General features: G+C 38.0%; 1 protein-coding gene across 4 annotated transcripts in view; it reads right to left on the minus strand.

Moving 5' to 3' along the window:
- The window catches only part of LOC125978336 (mitogen-activated protein kinase kinase kinase kinase 4), a 46,691-nt gene that overhangs the window by 22,932 nt on the left and 1,996 nt on the right, over positions 1-21,763 (minus strand). For all 4 annotated transcript variants that reach the window (XM_049735615.2, XM_049735627.1, XM_049735604.2 and 1 more), the window contains exons 3-12: positions 12,930-12,986; positions 10,262-10,387; positions 8,945-9,055; positions 6,752-6,842; positions 6,496-6,626; positions 5,584-5,638; positions 5,399-5,477; positions 4,307-4,479; positions 2,361-2,433; positions 1,255-1,378 (exon numbers count right to left, since the gene is read on the minus strand). In XM_049735615.2, coding sequence (XP_049591572.1) covers positions 1,255-1,378; positions 2,361-2,433; positions 4,307-4,479; positions 5,399-5,477; positions 5,584-5,638; positions 6,496-6,626; positions 6,752-6,842; positions 8,945-9,055; positions 10,262-10,387; positions 12,930-12,986 — 1,020 coding nt within the window. The remainder of the gene's footprint in view (positions 1-1,254; positions 1,379-2,360; positions 2,434-4,306; positions 4,480-5,398; positions 5,478-5,583; positions 5,639-6,495; positions 6,627-6,751; positions 6,843-8,944; positions 9,056-10,261; positions 10,388-12,929; positions 12,987-21,763) is intronic.

A 21,763-nucleotide genomic window follows, 5' to 3' on the forward strand; every position in this document is an offset into this window, starting at 1 on the left:
AAGGCGCACATTTGATTTTAAATCACAGTTTTCCAGATTTTGGCACTCCTTCATTATGATATTGGCTGGTTGCAGTACTGTGTCTAGGGTTGATTTGTGTAGTGTGGAGATCAACATAGTGTACACCAGGGGTGCTCAATACATCGATCGCAATCTACTGGTCGATTGAGAAGGAAGTGTGAGTAGATCGCATGACATTAAAGAGTAGGGGATCCATTGCCACTATGGCATTAGTCTTTTGATTGACATACAGGGGAGCCAATCTGACGTCTGAACTTTATACACTTTATGGATGCGCATTAGTCCGCGCTAACTTGTTCGTTTACCTTGCTGCGTAGCTAGTTTCCAATTCATTTAAAGTAAATACAACAAAGGGTACAAAACGTTCAGGGCTCATGGACAGTTCTGGTACTTACTAACAGAGGGGAAATATCCAAATGCTCCACCGCCCTGACTGCATTAATCTGCTATCCGTTTTTTGCGAATCAGCCTCTTCCCACATGAAGATTATTAAGTCTAAATATCGTTCTACTATGACTGATGATCATCTGGAAGTATGCAATTATGCAAGAGACACCAATATGTATTGTAGATAAATTCCAAATTCAATTAAAAAAATACTTAACTCACCCTAAAAAGGGAAAGGAAAGAAAGAATACACAATATTAAATAGTAATAAATACATTTGAATTTCACATTTCTATTGTAGGTAGATCATTTTGACTTGGTCATCTTATAAGTAGCTCACAAGCTGAAAAGGTCAGGGCACCCCTACTGTACACATTCCACTGATTGGTCAACGTTAAATCGTCACTTGTGTTACAATTGAATTTAAGAATGGAAATGAAGTTATAGAAATGAGTTACCGTATTTTCCGCACTACAAGCCCCCCCCTAAAACCTCCAATTTTCTCAAAAGCCGACAGTGCGCCTTATAATCAGGTGCGCCTTATATATGGACCAATATTGAGCCACTACAGCAGGCGTGTCCAAAGTCCGGCCTGCAGGCTAAATGTACGTATATATCTTATATATGGACAAAGTTTTAAAATGGGCCATTCATTGAAGGTGCGCCTTGTAATCCGGTGCGTCTTATATATGGACAAAGTTTTAAAATTGGCCATTCATTGAAGGTGCCCTTTATAATCCGGTGCGCCTTATCGTGCGGAAAATACGGTACTGTAAAATAATTAATCTTAAACAATTTCATGTTTATTTTATCTTGTGTGATAATAGAATAACAATAAAAATAAACCTGTTGTCTCTGCTGTTCCCCACCAACTCTATAGCCTCTGTGACGGCTCTCTTCTCGATCCTCTGTCTGTAAACGCAGAAACTCCCGCCTTAAGGTCCATTCGCCAGGAACATTCACTATCGAGCTAGAGGAAGTGATAGAGGGTAAGATAGACAGAACTTGTACTTATGTATCAATGTAGATTAATATAAATGTTTTTATTAATTATTTAATTATAATTTTAATTACATCATATTTTGGCGGATGATAAAAGAACGGCATCCGAAATAATAAACACAAATGTTAAGCATTTTCATGTTGGAAAATATCAGTTAAGAAAACCATCCAGTTCTTCAATTGTTAAATGTGCTGTCAGGGTCAGCAAGGCCTTCTCTGATGGCTTAAACAAACAATCTGAATTCTAACATTTGTCTCGGGAAATTGTTCGATTTTATTCCCATTACGAAGTAGTTCTCTTGCTTTCACATAGCATCTACGTATAAATGGACAAAGGTGGGCTGGTCCGTCACTTGCCGTCAGCCAAGCCACCCATCCGTCATCGTCAATCTGGCATAATTTCAAGGCCACCTGGTCATCTTTAGTCCGTAACACCGTCATTGCTATCTTAACTGAGCTTCTCTCATTGCTAAGTTACACTTTGCCACCTTCATTTTAGGACCATCAGTAGAAATCTGTTGTCAGTGAAACGGGAGTCCATCACTGACAGACTGACACACCTTATGGACTGAAGGATTGACCACCATTGGGATTTAGTGACTATTCGGGTGACGGGCAAAATAAAAAAAACGTTTACATCTGAGCTTTGTCCGTTAGTGTTTCCAAGTTTCCGTCATTTGCAAATAAAACGAGAGTTAGTCATTGACAAAGTGACAGGCTTTCCATCAGTATTCATAGAATTCCCATCTCTGTAAATGTACGTATGTTGGATTTTTTTCTTAGAGACAAATTTTAGACTCCGCTGGCCCTAATTTGGTAGACTGGCGCCTGTCCCCTCGGCATAAAAAACACATTTACATTTAATTAGCTATTAAATAATTTAGTTTTCTTCTGTGTCAAAATGTGCTTTCATCCTTAAAGCTGCGTTTGTCCTTCTTGTTGGCATTTACCTGGGTTCTCCTTCCTCCTCAGTGACCTCATCTTCTTCCTCTTCACTTCCACTGTACTCGTACTCTGGGCCCTCTGAGAAGTACCATAGGAAGAGCAAGAACATAAAATAACATAATATTAGGATAATTACATACTGTACAACTACAACCCCCCAAACAAGGTTCTAAATTAGGAGACAAGAATGTAAATTTTAATATAGTATGTAAATACGTACTGTAATACACTAGACTTCCCAAACCACTTGTGGTTACTGTACGTATGTTACAGTGGATCAAATACATATGCTGCATAATTTGGTTAATTTATCTTTTAATATCAACTACAGCTACAACTAAAATTTTAAATATTTTTACCCCAATCAATGGCTACTATTTCAATTATGCATGCACACATTTTATCAGCCATTAGTGCGTTTTCATAAGCTAACACAAGATTAGAACCACATGGTTCTCCAGTTCCCTACTTCCTTTCCAGCTCAGCAACTCTCTTGCTCAACTCTTTTGTTTATTTTCTAACTTTCCTTCTCTCTTGTCCCAAGTGTTTTCAGATAACAATGGGTAAATCTGATGGCTAAGACATTGGTATTACACACTTGAATATGAACTCTTTAGCGGAAAATCTAGTAATTCTGTAAATGCGTTATGTTTTGACCACTGCATGTGTTGTGTTAACAAAAAGGCTATATATCCTCATTAAAACAAAAAAACAAACAAATAAACAAAACTAAAAAATAAAAGGTCTTGTTTATTTGTAGCAACATTGTTCCTCATCTTGCTTTTCCTAGCCTTCATTTTTTAAAGCAAAACAAAAAGATAACATCAGTAATTCTAAACAATATGAGCATTAATTATTGTTCCGTAAGACAATATATAATTAACTAGTTACAATAATTTACAAACAGCCATGACATTAATAAAAAAAGTTGAATATTCATCTTTGTTTAAAAAGGCTAAGGCTGATCGCTACGAATTGGCCCAACAAAAAATATTTTTTTTTCCATTTATTAATTTACATGGTTACAGTTAGTTAATAGTATTTATATTTGTACAGTACTATATATATTATACTTGTTCACAAATGCCTCCCACCCCCCACTTTTCTGAACATCATTAGAACATTATCATTAAAAACCCAAGCTAAAATTAGGAACTTAGACGAATCTGTGCTAAAAATGTATATGTGCATTCTCTCAGGGTTTGACATGACAGTCAGCTAGCTGCATCAAAGTGGTTCTTTTGCTCTGGAACTTGGGAATGCAAGTCATAAAAAAAAAAAAACTTTGCAATGGGGTTGTTATTATGTTAATTTGTCTCCGTGTTAGGTAACAGTACTCGGTTTTGTAATTTCACACTTGATTTGTGAGCAAGCACGTAAGAGACCTGACTTTTGACTATAAACAAGACATTAAAACGTAAATTTTTCCATTATTATTCTACTTTAAGTACATGATTTGAGCCATAAAACAGCTTTTCAACAATTTGCCGTGACTATTTAAATGTCTTCTTTGCAGAGACCCTTTATTGAAATTATTGAAAAGCCACCTCCAAGTCCGATTTATGTGCATGAATGACATTGGGCAAAGTGACTTTACAAGGGGTTTTATCTGCTTACTTTCTGATCAACCACACACAGGCTTTACATTATATTTACAACTTTTTGGCTAACCAAGTGTTTTTGAACGAAAGAGTTGCCTATGCTTTTATGCAGTTCATAGAATGGATATATGCAAACAGTTATAAAGTTAATCTGTTCTATTTTATTTTCTGTTCAATTATCAGCAATAAACGAGGGATCACTGTATTGGCTATTGGTGTACAACAAAATGTACGGGAAGAAAAGTAACACAGAGAATACTTTGCTAATGCTATGTGTCCCCTTTACAGTAGGTACAAGAAAATTGTGAATGTTATTCCATAGGGTCTGTTAGCAAACAACACTCATTTACCTTTCTCCTTTTTCTTTCGGGTTCTGTCGAGGTGATCTTTGAGCATGATGCGAACTTGTCTCTCGTTAGTCAAATCTCGGATGAAGGCATGCTTCAGCAGTACATCTGTTGTGGGTCGGTGCAGATGGTTCTTAACTAGGCAGCTATCAATGAATGACAGAAAGCGCTTAGACCTGTAAAGAGACGAAAAGAAACAAGTCAGAATGGACAAAATGAATGATAATGTGTAAAAATTTGACTGAAAACAGGATGTTGGGCTTCCTGTTCTTGCTAGTCTATGCAAACATAGTAGCATTTTTTTCTTTTTTGGCAATTTTAGATTAGCGCACATTAAAATATATTTACAATACATATACCGGTATGTTCATTTACAACCACACAACTACGAGAACTTCACACTCACCTGCGGTTAGTGAGAACAGCTACTGGGAAAATTCCTTTTAAAATGCTCAATTGATGGTCCGTCTTTTGCTAAGGCAATGTTTCCAATATGTGAATTAAAGCTGACAACATTTGATTGATGCCTAAATTTTTTCAGAGGAACATCCTAGAAAGTGCAGAGAAGCCGGGCAGAGAGAGAACTGAATCCTTTGGACTTTTAAAGCAACTGAAGGCTATCCTATGAAATTAGGTTTCTTATGACATTAATAGAGAGTGAAAGACAGCATGGTTCAACCACCAGTTCAATCTTTCGGGGTATATCCATTATGCAAAGGGCTGAAGGAGATGACATAAGAGTGGGAGTAACCAGACTGCAAACTTGCATTGACAATTAGTCAATTTTTATTAGTGTGTTAAAAGTATAACTTGTGCTTATTGTAAAATAGTTGATCTTTTTTAAAACTAGTCAAATTTGCCAAAATGTGAATTGCGTTGATTAAAATGTCTGGTTGGTGATTTTCAGCAACCATGACATTTTTAATTAGAAATTTACATACATTCAGAGTAACCTGCATGTTGAAAAATCACATTTATCTGTTTGTGTCTATATCTCATCAGCAACCGTTGTAAGGCGTTTAGTCCCTTTCTTATTCAAAGAAAGTGTAATACCTTTATGCGTGCGTGTGTGTGTATATGCATGTAAAAGCTCACCATTTTTTGGATTTAAGTCTGGGTGGAGGGTTGCGTGGAATTAGAAACAGAGCTCTCATGGGATGCATGTCACACAGAGCTACACACAGACAGGGTCAAGGAGCGACAGAGCAAAAAAACAGTCAAGACAAATCCTGAGAGGAACATACAGTTTATAAAATGTAATAATTCAGTAAATGTCTTACGTGGGGCTCCTTCTGCCATCTCTAAAGCAGTGATGCCTAAAGACCAGAGGTCACTCTGACGAGAAAAAAAAAGTTTAATCCAGGCGCAGACACTAACATCAGGTTGGACTCAAGACATTACACTACTTTGTGAACTGTCTTAAAAAGACGGCTCGTCAAAAGAGAGCTGAGTCACATTAAAAGGGGAAGAAATTATTGAATAAAATTACTTCAAAATATATTTATATCTATTTCCAGATGTGCTAGATAAATAGTATACCATAATTGATCTCAAGCAGTGACGTACTACTTCCAGTGCATATAAATCACCAAGAGACTCGTTAAAACTGTGACATGCGCAGTCGGTGCTCATTCAACAAACAGATAGTGAATTCCACCTCCCCCAGCCAATACCATTTGAACTGAGTTACCTCAAAAGCTGACGTCACTTCCTGTTGAGCTCAGAGTGGCTCTTGCCTTTGACAGGAACGAGCCACATCTGATATGGCCGCCACATCCATTTGACGCCCAGCACGTTGATGTGGTGGCCATATTGGATGAAGATGAGCCAGGCTCTGACAGCTACCTACTTTTGCCTTTATGTGCCAATCAGTGAAGTAATTTGACAATATTTGGACCCTACGCTGAGTGGGGGTGAGTAGCGGTTGCCAGCCAATCACAGGGCACATTTAGCAAAATAAAGCCATTCACAGTTTCACATTCTCACACTATCCTAAGGATAATTTAGAGTCTTCAATTATGCATGTATTTGGATAGTGGGAGAAACTAAAGAAGCCAAAGAAGATGCAAATAGGAAGGCCGGCGCCTGGATTTTAACTCCGTTCTTCAGATTTGTAAGGCATAGTTGAAATTGCAGAATTCTTTTATTATTCATGCTTTGTGTCATTTTTTTATAAATATGTTTTTTTATACCCTGTAATCATATGTAGCTTCTGGATTCTCATCACAGGCAATGACCTCAGGAGCCATCCAATAGGGAGTACCGATGAAGGTGTTTCTTCGACCAATCGTCTTGTCCAATTGTGCGGAAACCCCAAAATCCACTAAAACACACATATTATAACACATCATATAAATAACTACGTGATTATTGCACAAATGTAAGACAGTGCCTGCAGCAATCTGCATGTGCTCAATATGCCAATGTGCATGTGTCCATGTGTCATACCAAGTTTTACTTCGGCATTCTCTGTAAGCAAAACATTCTGTCCCTTAATGTCCCTGTGAATCACATGATGGGAATGGAGATGGGAAAGACCCTGAAGGACAAACATGAACAAAAATCACACATGCACACAGTCAGATGACAAATGAGGTCATAAACATTCACTGAATAGGGTAAGTATTTCAAGCTTCTTGAGATGCCTTTCCCCTTCAGGAAAAAATACCAGAGACTATTAGTTTAAGTGGTGGGCGCAATTTTCAAGTGTGTGTGTGTGTGTGTGTGTGTGTGTGTGTGTGTGTGTGTGTGTGTGTGTGTGTGTGTGTGTGTGTGTGTGTGTGTGTGAGTGCGTGCGTGCGTGCGTGCATGCATGTGTACGTACTCTCACTTCTTCAAAGAGGGTTAAATAAACAGAGGAAGCAAGTCCTAATTCTGACAATGACTTCACCGTGCGATGCTGAGTCCGTGGTGTGCTTGAGTTTAAACAATAAGACAACAGCATGGCTAACCACAGCAGAAAAACAAAACTGGTAACATCCCAGCCCTCTTTGTCACTCACTACTCAGAATCCTTCTAGTTTTATCAAGAAAGTAGTTCCCGGGATCCCTTATGATAATAATCACAACAGAAAAAATACAAATAAATTCCTTGTAGCAGGTGTGTTAAATAAATTTTTGCCGCAGGTCACATTGTACTAATTATGATTTCCCTTGCTGGAATGACATCGAACCCATGTAACCGCCGCATATTTATCACATACAGTATCAATAACAAACCAATAGATAACTCATTTAGAAATCTGTAGCCAGTGAAAAAAATATAATTGTTCAACCACCATATTTTGCAGACTATAAGCCGCTACTTTTTGCACAAGCTTTGAACCCTGCGTCTTAGACTCTTGCGCGGCTTATAGATACATTTTTCATGATTTTTATGATATTGTATGATTTGTGCATATTCGCTTATATATAAAAAATAAACAATAAAACACCTGCGGCTTATAGTCTGGTGTGTCTTATGTATGAACAAAACAGGATTTCCCCATATTATTTGGTTGGTGCGGCTTATTTTCGGTTGCAGCTTATCATCCAGAAATTTAATACGTTTCAATTTACTTTGTAGAGTTTGCAATGTCTCAATGTCATTTAAAGTGGAGACAATTTGCAGTTTTAGTGCTTTCAGTAAAAATATGAAGTTAATATACATGATTTGTCTTTGTGAGTTACATAAGATGATGCAGCTGACCGAATCTGGCACCCCAGGGGGCCTTGAGTTTGACATGTCCCCGTGTAACCAGGGGTAGGGAACCATGGTCCTACGAGAGCGATGTCCTGCCTGTCAGCTCATTACCAAGCTCTGTAGAAACCTGACAGGATCCTGATCAATTGGATGATGTGTTGCAGCAGAGAGAGACGGCAAACAGGCAGGATATGGCTCTCGTGGAACCAGGTTCCCTACCCCTAGTATAATTTGACAACTTTCAGTGATCATTTTATATGTAGCATCTATTGTTTAATTTACGGCTTTAAGAAGATATTCTTTCTATCATTTCCGCATATAAAATGCAAGAATATGCTGATTTCATCATCATATTTATGAAATTTTGACTAGCCCGGGGTACGTCAGCATTTTTAAGACCTGGTGGTCCGACACACATACTTGCCCAGGGCCATAGGGGCACCATTCATGTCAGACCGTGCCTTACACTGTTAAGGTCACAGTGGGAAAACATAAAATCACAAACGTGTTCTCTGGACATGGACAAGACATCGGTGTCCATCATCAGTGTTTTTGCATTAGAATCAAGTGGCCCCACAACACATCACAAGGCCTCCATTGCTTTCCCATTACAACAGGCACATGACAGGACAGGTTCGGCATGGATTCTACTGTGTAAACTTGGGCTGGGGTTAATTTCAGATGGCATGCCCTCACGCAGAGAAACTGTTTGGATGGATGGATGGATGGATGGATGGATGGATGGATGGATGGATGGATGGATGGATGGATGGATGGATGGATGGATGGATGGATGGATGGATGGATGGATGGATGGATGGATGGATGGATGGATGGATGGATGGATGGATGGATGGATGGATGGATGGATGGATGGATGGATGGATGGATGGATGGATGGATGGATGGATGGATGGATGGATGGATGGATGTTGCGCTTGTGTGTTTGTGTTACTTTACCCTGAGAACTTCTCGGCAGATGTAAGCAATCCAATCCTCTTTTAGACAGTTACCCTTTGTTTTTTTTACCAAATCAGTCACAGAGCCAGCGCCACAGTACTCCATCACCAACTAGATAGACAGATACAATCAAAAGTTGTCGTAATGAATGTTTTGCACCTTACAAATATATTTTGAACAGCAAAACTGAGAATCAAACATGACCATCAAAAGTAATGATATGTATTGCTAGCAGTCTCGTGTTCACTTGAAACAGGCGGTACATGATTGTCAATTACTAATGGCCAGAGAATGATTTTCAATTACTCACTGATTGACTCAAAGTCATGGCAGTTAGAGCTCACAAAGGACAGAACAGTACGGAATAGTGAAGGAAATTAGGAACAGCAGGAAAAGGTGTTATGTCTGGACAAGCAGAGGCACTTGGTTTTTTCTCATTGTCAATCTTGACTCCACGATCTTGATGATCTAGAGTTGTTTGCGGTTGACTAAGGACTGCTCCAAAGTTCACTGGGTGAGGGGCAGTTTTTGGAATAACAGCGTTTAAAATAAGGGTGTTAGGTAACACCATTATTTTTTCAGTAACATGGAAATCTAACTAATTACTGTTTCCATCGTTATAACGCCGTTTTCATTACTGAACGTTAAATGCGGTGCGTTACTATGAATTAATTGAATGAACTGCGTCATCCACATGCAACCCTGACTGCTCCACACACAAAGTGGAGACTACAGAGTTAAACACACTATGTTGTTGAAATGTTTACTTTTGTTGTGAACAAAATGCTTCAAGTGCCGGATAAACATTGTGCAATAAATATTGAAGGTTATCTACAAGTACCCTTCTGTTCCACTCATTTCAACTGACTTGTGAAAACTGCTCAGAAAAATCCAAATTGTTTGACATATAACAACTTATTTTTACAGTAACGCAAATAGTTACTTTCTCTGGTAACTAGTTGCTTTTATTATAAAGTAATTTAGTTACTAACGCAGTTACTTATTCGATCAAGTAGTGAGTAATTATAACTAATTACTTTTTTAAAGTAACGTTCCCAACACTGGTGAGGGGTCAATTTGCGACAGCTAGGAACCCTATCTGTCCACCAATTTCTTTTTCCCCTGGCGGGTAAGAAATGTGGCTCACTGGTCAGTGCTATGGGCTCCCAAGCCCGATATGTGACTGAGGCGCAAAAAGACAATTGAGAATCACAAACTGCGATGCAAAACCGCTTATTTCCAGCCTTGTTATACAGATGCAACCTGTAAAATAGAGGCATTAAAAGAAATATATAATTGTACTGCGAAAGAACAAACCCAGAGCTGGTGGTCCTGTCCAACAGGACCTTTCTTAACAAAAGCTCCATAATAAGTTGCGATGTTTCTATGGTGGGAATAACTCTTTAACATGTTGATCTCCAGCTTTATTTCCTCTTCTTCCTCCTACAGACAAAAAAGAGACAAGTTAGGATCTTTGCATTGTTTTTACAAATGTAAGCTGCAAAACGTTAGTGCTCTGTGATTTAATACTTGTGAAGAAAGACAGGTAATTTTTTTTAAAATTCTGATGAACTTGTAATTTGCTTTGAAAAAAAAAAAAGGATGTTTAAAGGGTCAGGTGTTATTTTTGTTACGCAGCAAGTATGAACAAAAACAACCAAAATTCTTTTACACTTCTGCATCTAAAGTTAGTTTTAAAGATCAACTTAGCACATCAAAAGGCTTTCAACAGAGTTTTGGTGTCTGTAGAGATTGTCCATTCAACCTGGTTGAAATTTTTGGTTACCGTTCATCTGAAAAAACACTTGAAGTCAGGAAGTCAAGTTCTTTCACATCAAACTCATCCAATCTTGCCTTTTGGACCTTGGCCTTGGCAAATGAATTAAGATTACATGTGAGTATTGGGCATGGATGAAACGTCTTATTATTATCTTATATATTGTACATTTATAATAGGACCGGGTCAGACGATAAAATCATGTAACTAATGTAATACTTTAAAATGATGGTCTGCTTTAAAATATGGTTGTAAATATTATCTACAGCAAGTTCAGTATGATTCCTCACTAAATTCTTTGACTCAACAGCTCAGTCAAGGTTAGTCATTTGTTGAGAAGGGTTGCACAGCAGTCCTTGTTTTTATTTACTAAATCCAAATGATGAAATCCTAAATCCAAGCTTAACTGAGGAAGACAAAGGATGGGGTTGGGAGAAGAGGTAAAGAAGGTGGATGTGGATGTGAACCACAAGGCAGGAAATAACTGGGCGCTTGTATCAGTTGCTGACCTCCTTTCATTTGCCACAGGAACAGTGGAGTTAGAATGACACGGTAGAAGTTGAACAAACACAGCGCATCCTGCTTGCGTCTGCACTGTGTGTGTGTGTGTGTGTCGTGTGTGTGTGTACGTGCGCGTGTGTGTGCGCGCACACGTGTTGAGACAAAGGCATGCTAATGAGTATGGTCATGATTGTTGAACACAGACAAGGGTGTGGGTGGGTCTTCACACTAAACACCAACATCAGCAAATGTTGACATTTGACTTAATGCTGGTTACGCTATTAATTAGGACTAAAATTTGATTGAGTTTTTTACAGGGATTTAATCACATTCCTAAAACCCAACACTAAATTCATAAGTTATGTATGATTTAATCCAGACTAAACTGCCAGTCAAAGCTGTTAATTACTGTATTTTTCTCACCATAAGGCACATTTAAAATCCCTTAATTTTCTCAAAAACCGAAGGTGCGCCTTATGTGTGGACCGAATTCCAAAATCTGTAAATGATGATGTGTGCCTGCCGCAACAGGGATGTAATATGTAGACGTAATATGTAGACCCGATGAACCAATCAGAGGACATTACATTATACGTAAAATACGTAGACCGGGGCGGTAAACTAATTCGAGAACTGTACGTAATATGTAGATTACGTACCTCCGCCGCCGCCATTAACAAATAAATACTACCGGTTTGTGTAATGCAAACAGCATTAGCCCTCTAAAATGGCAGTGACAAAGAGACATGATTATGAGGCACAATTCAAGCTTTCTGGAAAGCCGGGATCAATGCCAAAGAGCAACTCTCTGCTGAAATGGAATTTTATAAAATAATGTGTATTACAAATTATTCATTTATTTTCTCTCCGGAGAGCTGCAAAAATAAAGTACAAAATAAAGTAACTTTTAGATCATATAAGCTGTCAACTTTTTTCAGCTAAACTAATTTAAAGTGAAACATCATTGACGCACTCCAAAACACAATAAAATGTTTATTTAAATGTTGAAAAAAATCAGTTTACTTCTGTATAATTAAGACCAGCATTGAAAAAAACTCAAAGTTCCTCTGTCCTGTTTTTGAGAAGATTCTCTCAGGAGGGACTGACATTGACATGCATTGTTTTTTTTTCCCTTTTAGACTACACTCTACGTTATGTGTCCAGACATAACTCCTTTTCCCGCTATCTCTCCTTACTGTTTCTCTCTCTCTACTCTGTTGTAATAAGCCACCACTGCTCAAGGCAGGCCGAGACAAATTGACAATCATGTGCAAACGCTTTGAAGTGAACGAGAGAGTTGGCTCGGAGTTTGCTTTTCCGCCTTAAACGTTCGAATTTTGACAAGCAAACAGTGATGCAAGACCGCTTATTTCTAGGTGTTATCTCTACTGTCATCCAGATTTAAGTGGAAGGTGAGATTGTCTAACTTGCGGAGAACAGAAACAGAATTCTGACCCAAACAAAGTCTGCATTATAAATACGTCACAGAGATTCAGTAAATCTGTTTAAAAACTCTAAAGTTACAACAGAAGTGTTTTTCTCCATCCTTGTTTTGAATCAACACTTTACAGTATTACGGTATAGAGAATGATAGGTACCAGTATTCAGCTTTTTCTAGACTGATTTTCAAGTACTCAATGTTTACTTTTAAGTACTCGAATTGCGATAATAATAATTACAAGGAATAAAGATGAAATTAAATGTTACCTCTGTGACTTCCATGACTTTGATAGCCGCCATTTGACCTGTTTTGACATGGCGACCCTGTTAAGAAACAAGAACGACATCAGCATGAGCATATTTAACATATTTAAATCATACAATGTACTATGGACAACAATCAGTGTACGAGACACAACAATGTACACAATGTATTTATAAAATTATGTGAGGGATTGTCATGCCAAGTATCCCTTATGCATACTCTCCTTGACATTATTTCTATAATTGGACAGACTTTTGGCATGAGCATGACTGTGATAAATAAGGAAATGGCCTTCCTGTCTTTCCTGTCACAATGGTGTCTGTTAACACTGCTGTCGCCACAAGTTACAAATGCGAAATGTTCTACTTATTAACAACATGCGTAACACACACACACACACGCAACACAACACAACACACACACACACACAACACAACACACACACACAGAGCCAGAATTCATGAGGACAAGCACTTTGTGACACCGTCAATTACATCTCACCCAGACTTACACTCTACAGTTGTGGTAATGCTGAAGGAATCAGACACACACATCAAATATGGAGAATATAAATGCAGACACACATACACACAGAGTGTCAGAGTCTTCTATAAATATTGTGCCAGTGAAAAGGTTACAATAATATATTAATACATATTTGATTAGATACAGTCGAGACATTTATAACAGAGAGCAAATGGACAAATTAACAAACTCTTCCTACCTCAAACTCTTTCTTTCCCTTTGAAAAGCTGTATATCAGCAGCAATCTGTCTCTCTCATAAATAACAATCTTTACTTTATAGACGTAAGTATGGACAAAATATACAGTTGTGTTCTATTCTCATGTAGCTCCTTCATTCTCTTAATGTACATAATAGGCATGTCTCGTAACAACAAGAAGCCATGTTGATTCTAAGCAAACCTCATCTTCATCTAGTGGATCCATTCATTTTCTTTACCACTTATGAACCCAAAACAACTTGTGGCATGCTAGCATTGTTTTAACATGCTGGCCCAATTGCCGATTGGATTTTAGAAAATAGTGACCCCTCTCAAACTGTAAATCACTCCTTATCCAATGTGTATGTATTGTCCAGCAGGAAATTGGACTTTTTTGCCTCGTTGGACCGTCAAGGAGGCACCTGAGTTGCCATAAAAGTAAACTATATCAATATAAAGGTGTATTATCGGCTCTAATGCGTTTTTTCAATTTATATTTTTCTAACCCTAATCAAACCACACATGTATAGTAAAGAAAAGCCTTTTGTTAAATAAAATGTGGATTTTAACTACCGTAATTTTCGGACTATTAGTCGCGTTTTTTTTTTCTTCATAGTTTGGGTGGGTGGGCGACTTATACTCAGGAGCGACTTATATTTTTCACAAATTTTTACTTGATCATTAACACATCACTTACAAGTATCGTTGACCACTTCACATGCTTTTATATGGTCTCAGTACGGTTCGTTTTAAAGGGGTCTGAGTACGGTTGGCGTGTTCACATATGCACAAAAAATGCTGCGTCATCGATCTGAGTTCGTTTAGAGGGCTGAAAGGGACCAAGTGTGAAAACACCTTTATACTCCGGAGCGACTTATATATGTTTTTTTCACTTTTTGGGGCATTTTATGGCTGGTGCGACTTATACTCCGGAGCGACTTATAGTCCGAAAATTACGGTAATGTATTTGGCAAGTTATTTGCGGGTCAGTACAAAACAGACACCCACGTCAGCAACACACTCGGAATATTAGCTGCTTTCCTCTTCTCTAGTTTTCATCTCTCTCTCTACCTCTTCCTTCCTCCCCTGTGGTAGGACTTTGTGCCTCACCTCTGTCTTCCTTCCTTTATCCTGCCTTGCTTGCTCCCATGGCCCCCCTTGTGTCTTTTTTTTGTGCCCCCTTAAAAACAGAAATCAGTTGGAAGATGTTTCCTTAAGTCCTCCTTTTACGGGTCAGCAGGAAAAGAGAGGAAGTTGAGGTTTTGAAACCAAAAAGATATAAGGAAGTGTAAGTGATTCATGGTTAAGGATTGCATTATCGTACAGTCTGGCCTTTTAAGTTTATATTTCACAATGATGACGAGCACATCAGCTGTGGCAGCAGCATAAAGACAGGGTTCTTGGAGGTTTGAGTAAGTGAAATTTAAGTCATTTTTAAGACCATTATGCATACAAATGTAAAACGAACACAGTGTATTACTAGAAACATTCTAATTCTCTCAGATAATCTCAACGCATGTCATTTATTGAATCAGTCAAAGAAAAATATCAAACTCATGAACCAGATAATCAAAATACTATTGGATAATAACAGAACTTCCTGAGAACCATATTTGCAACTCAACTTGTACACACAACAGTACATTCTAACCCTACATATGTCTGAGCTCATCTCCTTAAGCACTGATCTCAGTTTTGAGGGCTTTCATTTCAGTAACCTTTTCTTTGTGCGCCCTTCTAAGGAAGGGCATTGGACTAGGCCAGAAGCTGAGCCATCTTGGAGGTAACCTTGCTCTCAGCTTGTTGTGTAAGGGCAACTGCTTTTATATTGCTTGTATATTTAAGATAAGACTGGTTAAAGTATAAGACCTAGGACGAACATATGGGTGTTTTAAAGACTTCTTAAGGCCTTACATTTCACTTTTTTAATTTTAGACTTTTTTTAAGCACCCGTGGGAACTCTAGAAGAGAAAGACCTAGTATAAGTGACCCTTGACAAAGAATAAAATGCTAAATGCACATGTTCTTTAGACGCATTTCACATTTCTTTAGGGGTGTTAAAGATTATGGATCAGTGACAATATCAGATGGTCATACATTTCTCTCTTTTCAACTTTAGCTACAAAAAAACGAAACAGTGCAACGTTGGGGTCTGCAAGGGAGTCAGAATTTTCACACAGAGACACAACACACAAACACACGTGCTCCCGCACACACACATGCACGCACGCACGCACGCATGCATGCACACACACGTGCACACACACACACGCACACACACGCACACACACACACACACACACACACACACACACACACGCACACACACACACACACGCACACGCACACACGCACACGCACACACACACTGTCATTCTCTTTCTGTCAGAGCAAGGGAAGTTCCTTTTACAAACAAGGAAACGCCCTGTGTGTGTGTGTATGTGCATATGCAAGCATGCGTTGAGAGAAAATAATGATTAGACGAGGCATAAAAAGAACAGGCACAATCTATTTAAAAGTGATACAGTATTAGATGGGTTGAAACTCATCATATGTCTTACATTCCATTTTTTTTACTTGAGCTGAAAATAGTGGGACTCTTTTAAATAATCGTCAAAACAAGCACCACACCACTATTGGACTGAAATAGAACTTCTATTCGGTAACATTTTCCTAAGAAGACTATCAGACTTTTATAAGAACGTTCTTTGTCCTATTTGTCTACTAGTTGTCCCATGTGATTATTACTGTTGAATACATAGCAGGGGTGGCGGAGGTCCTTGCCTTGGGTGGATGTGTGTCGTAGAAAAAACTGGAAAAGTAGGCCACAAAGGAAGAAGGTCAGTGTCTCATTTGGGAAATGAAGGAGAAAGGAGTACTCAAAACATGCTTTATTATCCAAAATTGTTTTAGTTGTACTTAATATATTATTATTCTTATGAATGCGAGATTTAACTGACGTGTGGAACACACCTCTGTTTTTACAAATGGGCCACCAAGCTTTACATGTACACCTAAATCTCAATTTTACTCGCTTTGATCCTACGCGATTTTCTGTCTAATGCGGTTTGGTCATTGACCCACATTTTTTGGGCATAAATACATTTTCAAGTTGTATTTTAAATGGATGATATAAGGACCGTACAAAGCTAAATGACTCGTGCGTTAACCTTAGCGCTAATTTTTCGATGATTTTCCGTGACCAATTTAAATGCGTTTAATAATAGGAAGCCAGGCTGTTTGATCTTATTATATTTATTTATCACAGTGTTATGGATTGTTTTTGATTCGGAAAGGGGGAAGTTCGCAGAAGAACCTCTTCCACGCAGTCACTCACAAGTCAATGAGCGTGGCCGGACACAGTAATAGAATAAGTGGCTGTGTTATTCTCGCTTCCATCCAATTCACATAGCATGAAAATGACTTACTCAATCCACCTGATATTGTCATATGCATATTGCTTCTCTTTTAATAAAATGTCAACAGACTTCGATGTGTGGGGAGCAAATGGACCCCTTCGTCTACCCAAGAAAATGGCTGACCTATATTAACGTAAAAAAGGACCCCTTCGGCTGCCTAAAAACATGCCTTTCTACAAAAACAACACGTTCTATAACAACGCGCCTTCGGGGTGAATGCGATTCTCACATTCTGGACCCCAAAGTCTGCGTAAAATCGAGATTTAGGTGTATGTATAACTGAAATAATATTGAAACTGTAAATAAACTTGGATTCTGTAGGCATTTTGATCTGTATCACAGTTCTAGCGGGTATTCCACAACATGTGGTTTTACCAACAGTGAGTTAAGATTATAACTTGAGGTTATCTGAACCCCTCATGACTAAACCCACGCAGTTGATTCCAAAACAACGGTTATGAATTAAGTCGATCAACGCTGCATGTTAGCATTGAGCATGTTCTTGCTAAACCAATAGACATCTATCGAAGGTCAAACTGCAAAACAAATTTTATTCGTAGTATTTTACGGTTCTTGAACAACAATTCCTCGAAGCATATGAGGAGAAAACAATTATAACCAGAAAGCACAACACCATTGTCTCAGCCAAAGCATGCGATTTAATTTGAGCCCTGAGCAACGGCGATGTGATTTTAAAAATTAGGTGGATTTTGTTCATTAATTCAAATTCCTCATTTCCAATATTAATGACAATGCTGTGTTTGATCTGTTGGGGCACATAGAACATAGTGAAAAGAAATTCTTGACTTGACTTCCCCTTTAACATACACAAAACATTTCTGTATCGAGACACAGAAAAAAAAAATCAAATGAATCATAAATTTTGAAAGACGTGTGTAATTAGTACACGATGTCAGTGGCAACAACCATTGTTTTTGTAATTGATTGTGTTGGCACTACATAGAACTGAGATGGCACAATGATTTGAAACATGACTGCACTAAGCTGGTGGCATATGGTACAAATAAAACGTGAATACAACACAAGTCATCACATTTAGTATTCAAGAAAATTCCAGCGAAGACTCGTGGCTTCAACATACGCATTGTCTTCAGAATTGGAGATGCCACAACAGTGTATCACTTAGAATGCTTACTAATGGAGATGAGAGTGCTAACATTTTATACAAGCAAACACTTTCATTCACTTGATGGGAAGCAGAAACAAAGTATTCCACATATCTTTCTTTGGTCAAGGGTAAGAACATTTGTTTAAGTCACTAAATTCTTGTGTCATACTTCCACATCCTGTTTTTACTGGTTCAGAAATCAGACAATTTGTGTCATGAGATCATGTGTGTCTACCCTTGTGTAAGAGAAATCTGTGAGTGCATATACGAATGTCCCATGTGCTTCTTTTGCCACATCCAAGAAAGCAATCATGACTCACCCAACCCAACCTATTTCGTAAGTCAGTCAAACTCATGCGACATTCACACACCTAAGGGTTGATGAACATATTCATTCTTTAACGTTAATTTCAATTCATACCAAATGTAAACCAATACAATTGCACAATTTTTAATCAATAATAATAATACTGATTAATAATTACTCTTATTATTTTATTACATCATATCCAATCTCGCCAATTTCAGGAGATTTCAGATAATTGGTGCAAAATGTGGTCCACATGTCAGTGAACGCTTAAACGTGAACGCATAAACATTTGAATAATCACTATAATGCCCTACTCATATCAAGAGTCCAACATTACTGAACATTGGCAGTATACAGTACTACTTTTTAAGCATGATAGACAGAAATTAATTTAATAATTAATTTCCAGCAGTAGCTCGGAGATGCTTGGTTTGCATGATCTATTATGAGTAGCATGTCGCTTCTGATTGGTGAGCTTTGTAGGAGAGGAGGCAACAGCGTCTATGTATGAAATAACTGACAACAATTTTGGTGTCAAGAGTTGTAAGAAAAAAAATAAATAAATAAAAATAACAAGATCTCATTGTCTGGGATCACAGCTTTGTATAAATAAATGAATACATTTGCTCTATGGCATCAGAATAGTTTTCTGAATGTGTGGTCCAACTTGCTGGTTGAACATTGATTCACTTAAAAAGACATTATTTTCTTCCCTTCGCAACCAATCACCACCACCTTTCACTGCTTGCAATGTTGCACACATACTGCAGAGGTAAAATAAACAACTTCACTGATATTTGTGATGTCGTTTAAATGTGAATATAGTGTGGCCACCTTCTGGTGATGAAATGACAACAGAGCCCATTCAATGTAGACCTGTTTCTACTCTTAAAATGCATCAGCTTCAAAAACAGTTGTTCCCAATAAACTGGCCAAATGTCAATGCACCACAATACTGTTTGAGTCCAATGCTGTAATTGATGATATAACACCATTAAAAAATATCTGATGTTTGTTACTCAACTGCTTCCACTAGGTCAGTAGTTCTTAACCTTGTTGGAGGTACCGAACCCCACCAGTTTTAAATGCGCATTCACCGAACCCCTCTTTAGGGAAAAAAATAATACATTCAAATTCAAGACATAAATGTTTTTTACTGGTGCACAAAATGAGCCGTGCATGATCATCACCTTGTTCAAAGAACAAAACCAACACAATGCATGAACTCACAACAAATTACATACTTGCAAACCAGTGTGCCTTTGCATAGCTGTTCAGATATGCGTTAACACGAATTTACACGATAAATCAAATGTGTTCAGACCTTCATAGTGGAGGCTCTGCCGAACTCCTGAGACCGACTCACCGAACCCCTTGGGTTTGATCAAATCCAGGTTAAGAACCACTGCACTAGGTAGAACTCACAATCTACTACTGTAACCTGCTGCATACTTCCAGATGAAGGATTTGAGTATGTTGAACCAGAAGTTCAATTTGTTTGCTGCAAAATAAGACATTATCATTTCATAAAACTTTTTTTTATTTTATGATGACCAAATAATCTGACTGTCAAGCATGATGTTCATTTTGTTGGTAATGAATGTCAAATAAAAAAAAACATGAATTATTCAGTTGCACGCACTATTTCTTTCGCATATTTTTGTGCAGGAGTCAGAAGCATTTGAACGGTACACAGTTCAGATGCTGGCATTACGTATTTTGCGACGTGAACGCTGATAATTTGTTTGTGTCTTCAGGAAATGCTGCATAAATGACACCCATTGTTCACTATTCAGACGTAATTTCTAACATATAATTTGTCATTTGTACCAGTTCTCAACTGAATATCTTTGAATGCAGGTAGTGAATCTCTTCAAATGTAAAAATAATTCATTTATTTTTTTCAGTGGTTGGTGCACAGGCACAATTATGATACAATGAAGTAGACCATGATATTAAACAATCTCTGGTGGACAAAGAAGCGAGTGAAATACCTTTATTTATTCAGGGCGCACTAAATGAAGGGTTGATTTAAAGCTTATCATTTTGACCTGGTTTTGAACAAGTTTATTTTGGGGCTCTAATGTCACACTGCTCCACCACACTTTCTGAGAACCATTCACCACCAAACTTTATTGTGACTGGTTGGCTGGTAGTGTCCAAATCAGATATCAGCCAATACCAAGATGCTGTACTTACACTCCAAGTGAATCAACTGCGCATCATTATTATCTTGTAATCTGCGAAATATTTCTGACATAAAAAAAACGTCCAAACAGGAACATTTGGCATTTCTGTGTGTTATTTGCTTCTACTTTGCAAAATTCTAGATTTAAATCAATGAATGTATTGGAACTATGTAGAAGATGGAATTTAAAAAGTGATGTGATTAATACTTTCAACACACAGCATTGAGATAAATATGGCAGTGACCACAAACCACAATACTCATGTGTGCATGCACAGATCCTGCATAAAGGAAGTGAAGCTGGTGTCTGTAGACTGCAGTTGTGTATTTTCTGTAAGAAGCTTACATGTGTCCCTTACCCTATAAACGGAAGCAGCTAAAATAAGTTTTGCTTACGGTAACATGGATATTGTGTTAACTGTTATGTTTCCGTGCTGAGACAGATCGTGATATGGTTTCTAAATGAAACAGGAAATTTTCAAGTTCTGCGACCAATCGAGTGTAGCAAAGAGTACGCCAGCGGGATTGTTTTTCCATTAGTTACAATTATTCAAGGTTGAATCAATTCATCTTCAGACTCAAATGATTACAAAATAGTCAATCTCAGAGACTTGAAGAGAGAATTTTTCCACATAAACTAACAATTTTGGATGCCTGTGCAAGCTAAACCTCCTATCCACTCTGAACTACTTTTGAAACCATAAGGGGGTCAGTTTCATGCATTTACATAAATACACAATTTTAAGACACATCTACTTAGGCAAACGCTACGTTGCGAGTGACGTCTCTTTCTTCACCGGATGCGAGTCATTGTTATTTTCACACACTGGACAGACTGAGATTGCATTTAATGTGGAATGTGAACGTTTACACACACACACACACACACACACACACACACACACACACACACACACACACACACACACACACACACACACACACACACACACACACACACACACGCACACGCACACACACACTCACGCACACACACACAAAAAATCGGATTCCACCAAAAAATCCAAATTGAGCATTAAGACCTGCAGTGTGAGAGTATATTAATA

The sequence above is a fragment of the Syngnathus scovelli genome, chromosome 1 (genome assembly GCF_024217435.2).
Source record: "Syngnathus scovelli strain Florida chromosome 1, RoL_Ssco_1.2, whole genome shotgun sequence".
Classification (NCBI taxonomy): domain Eukaryota; kingdom Metazoa; phylum Chordata; class Actinopteri; order Syngnathiformes; family Syngnathidae; genus Syngnathus; species Syngnathus scovelli.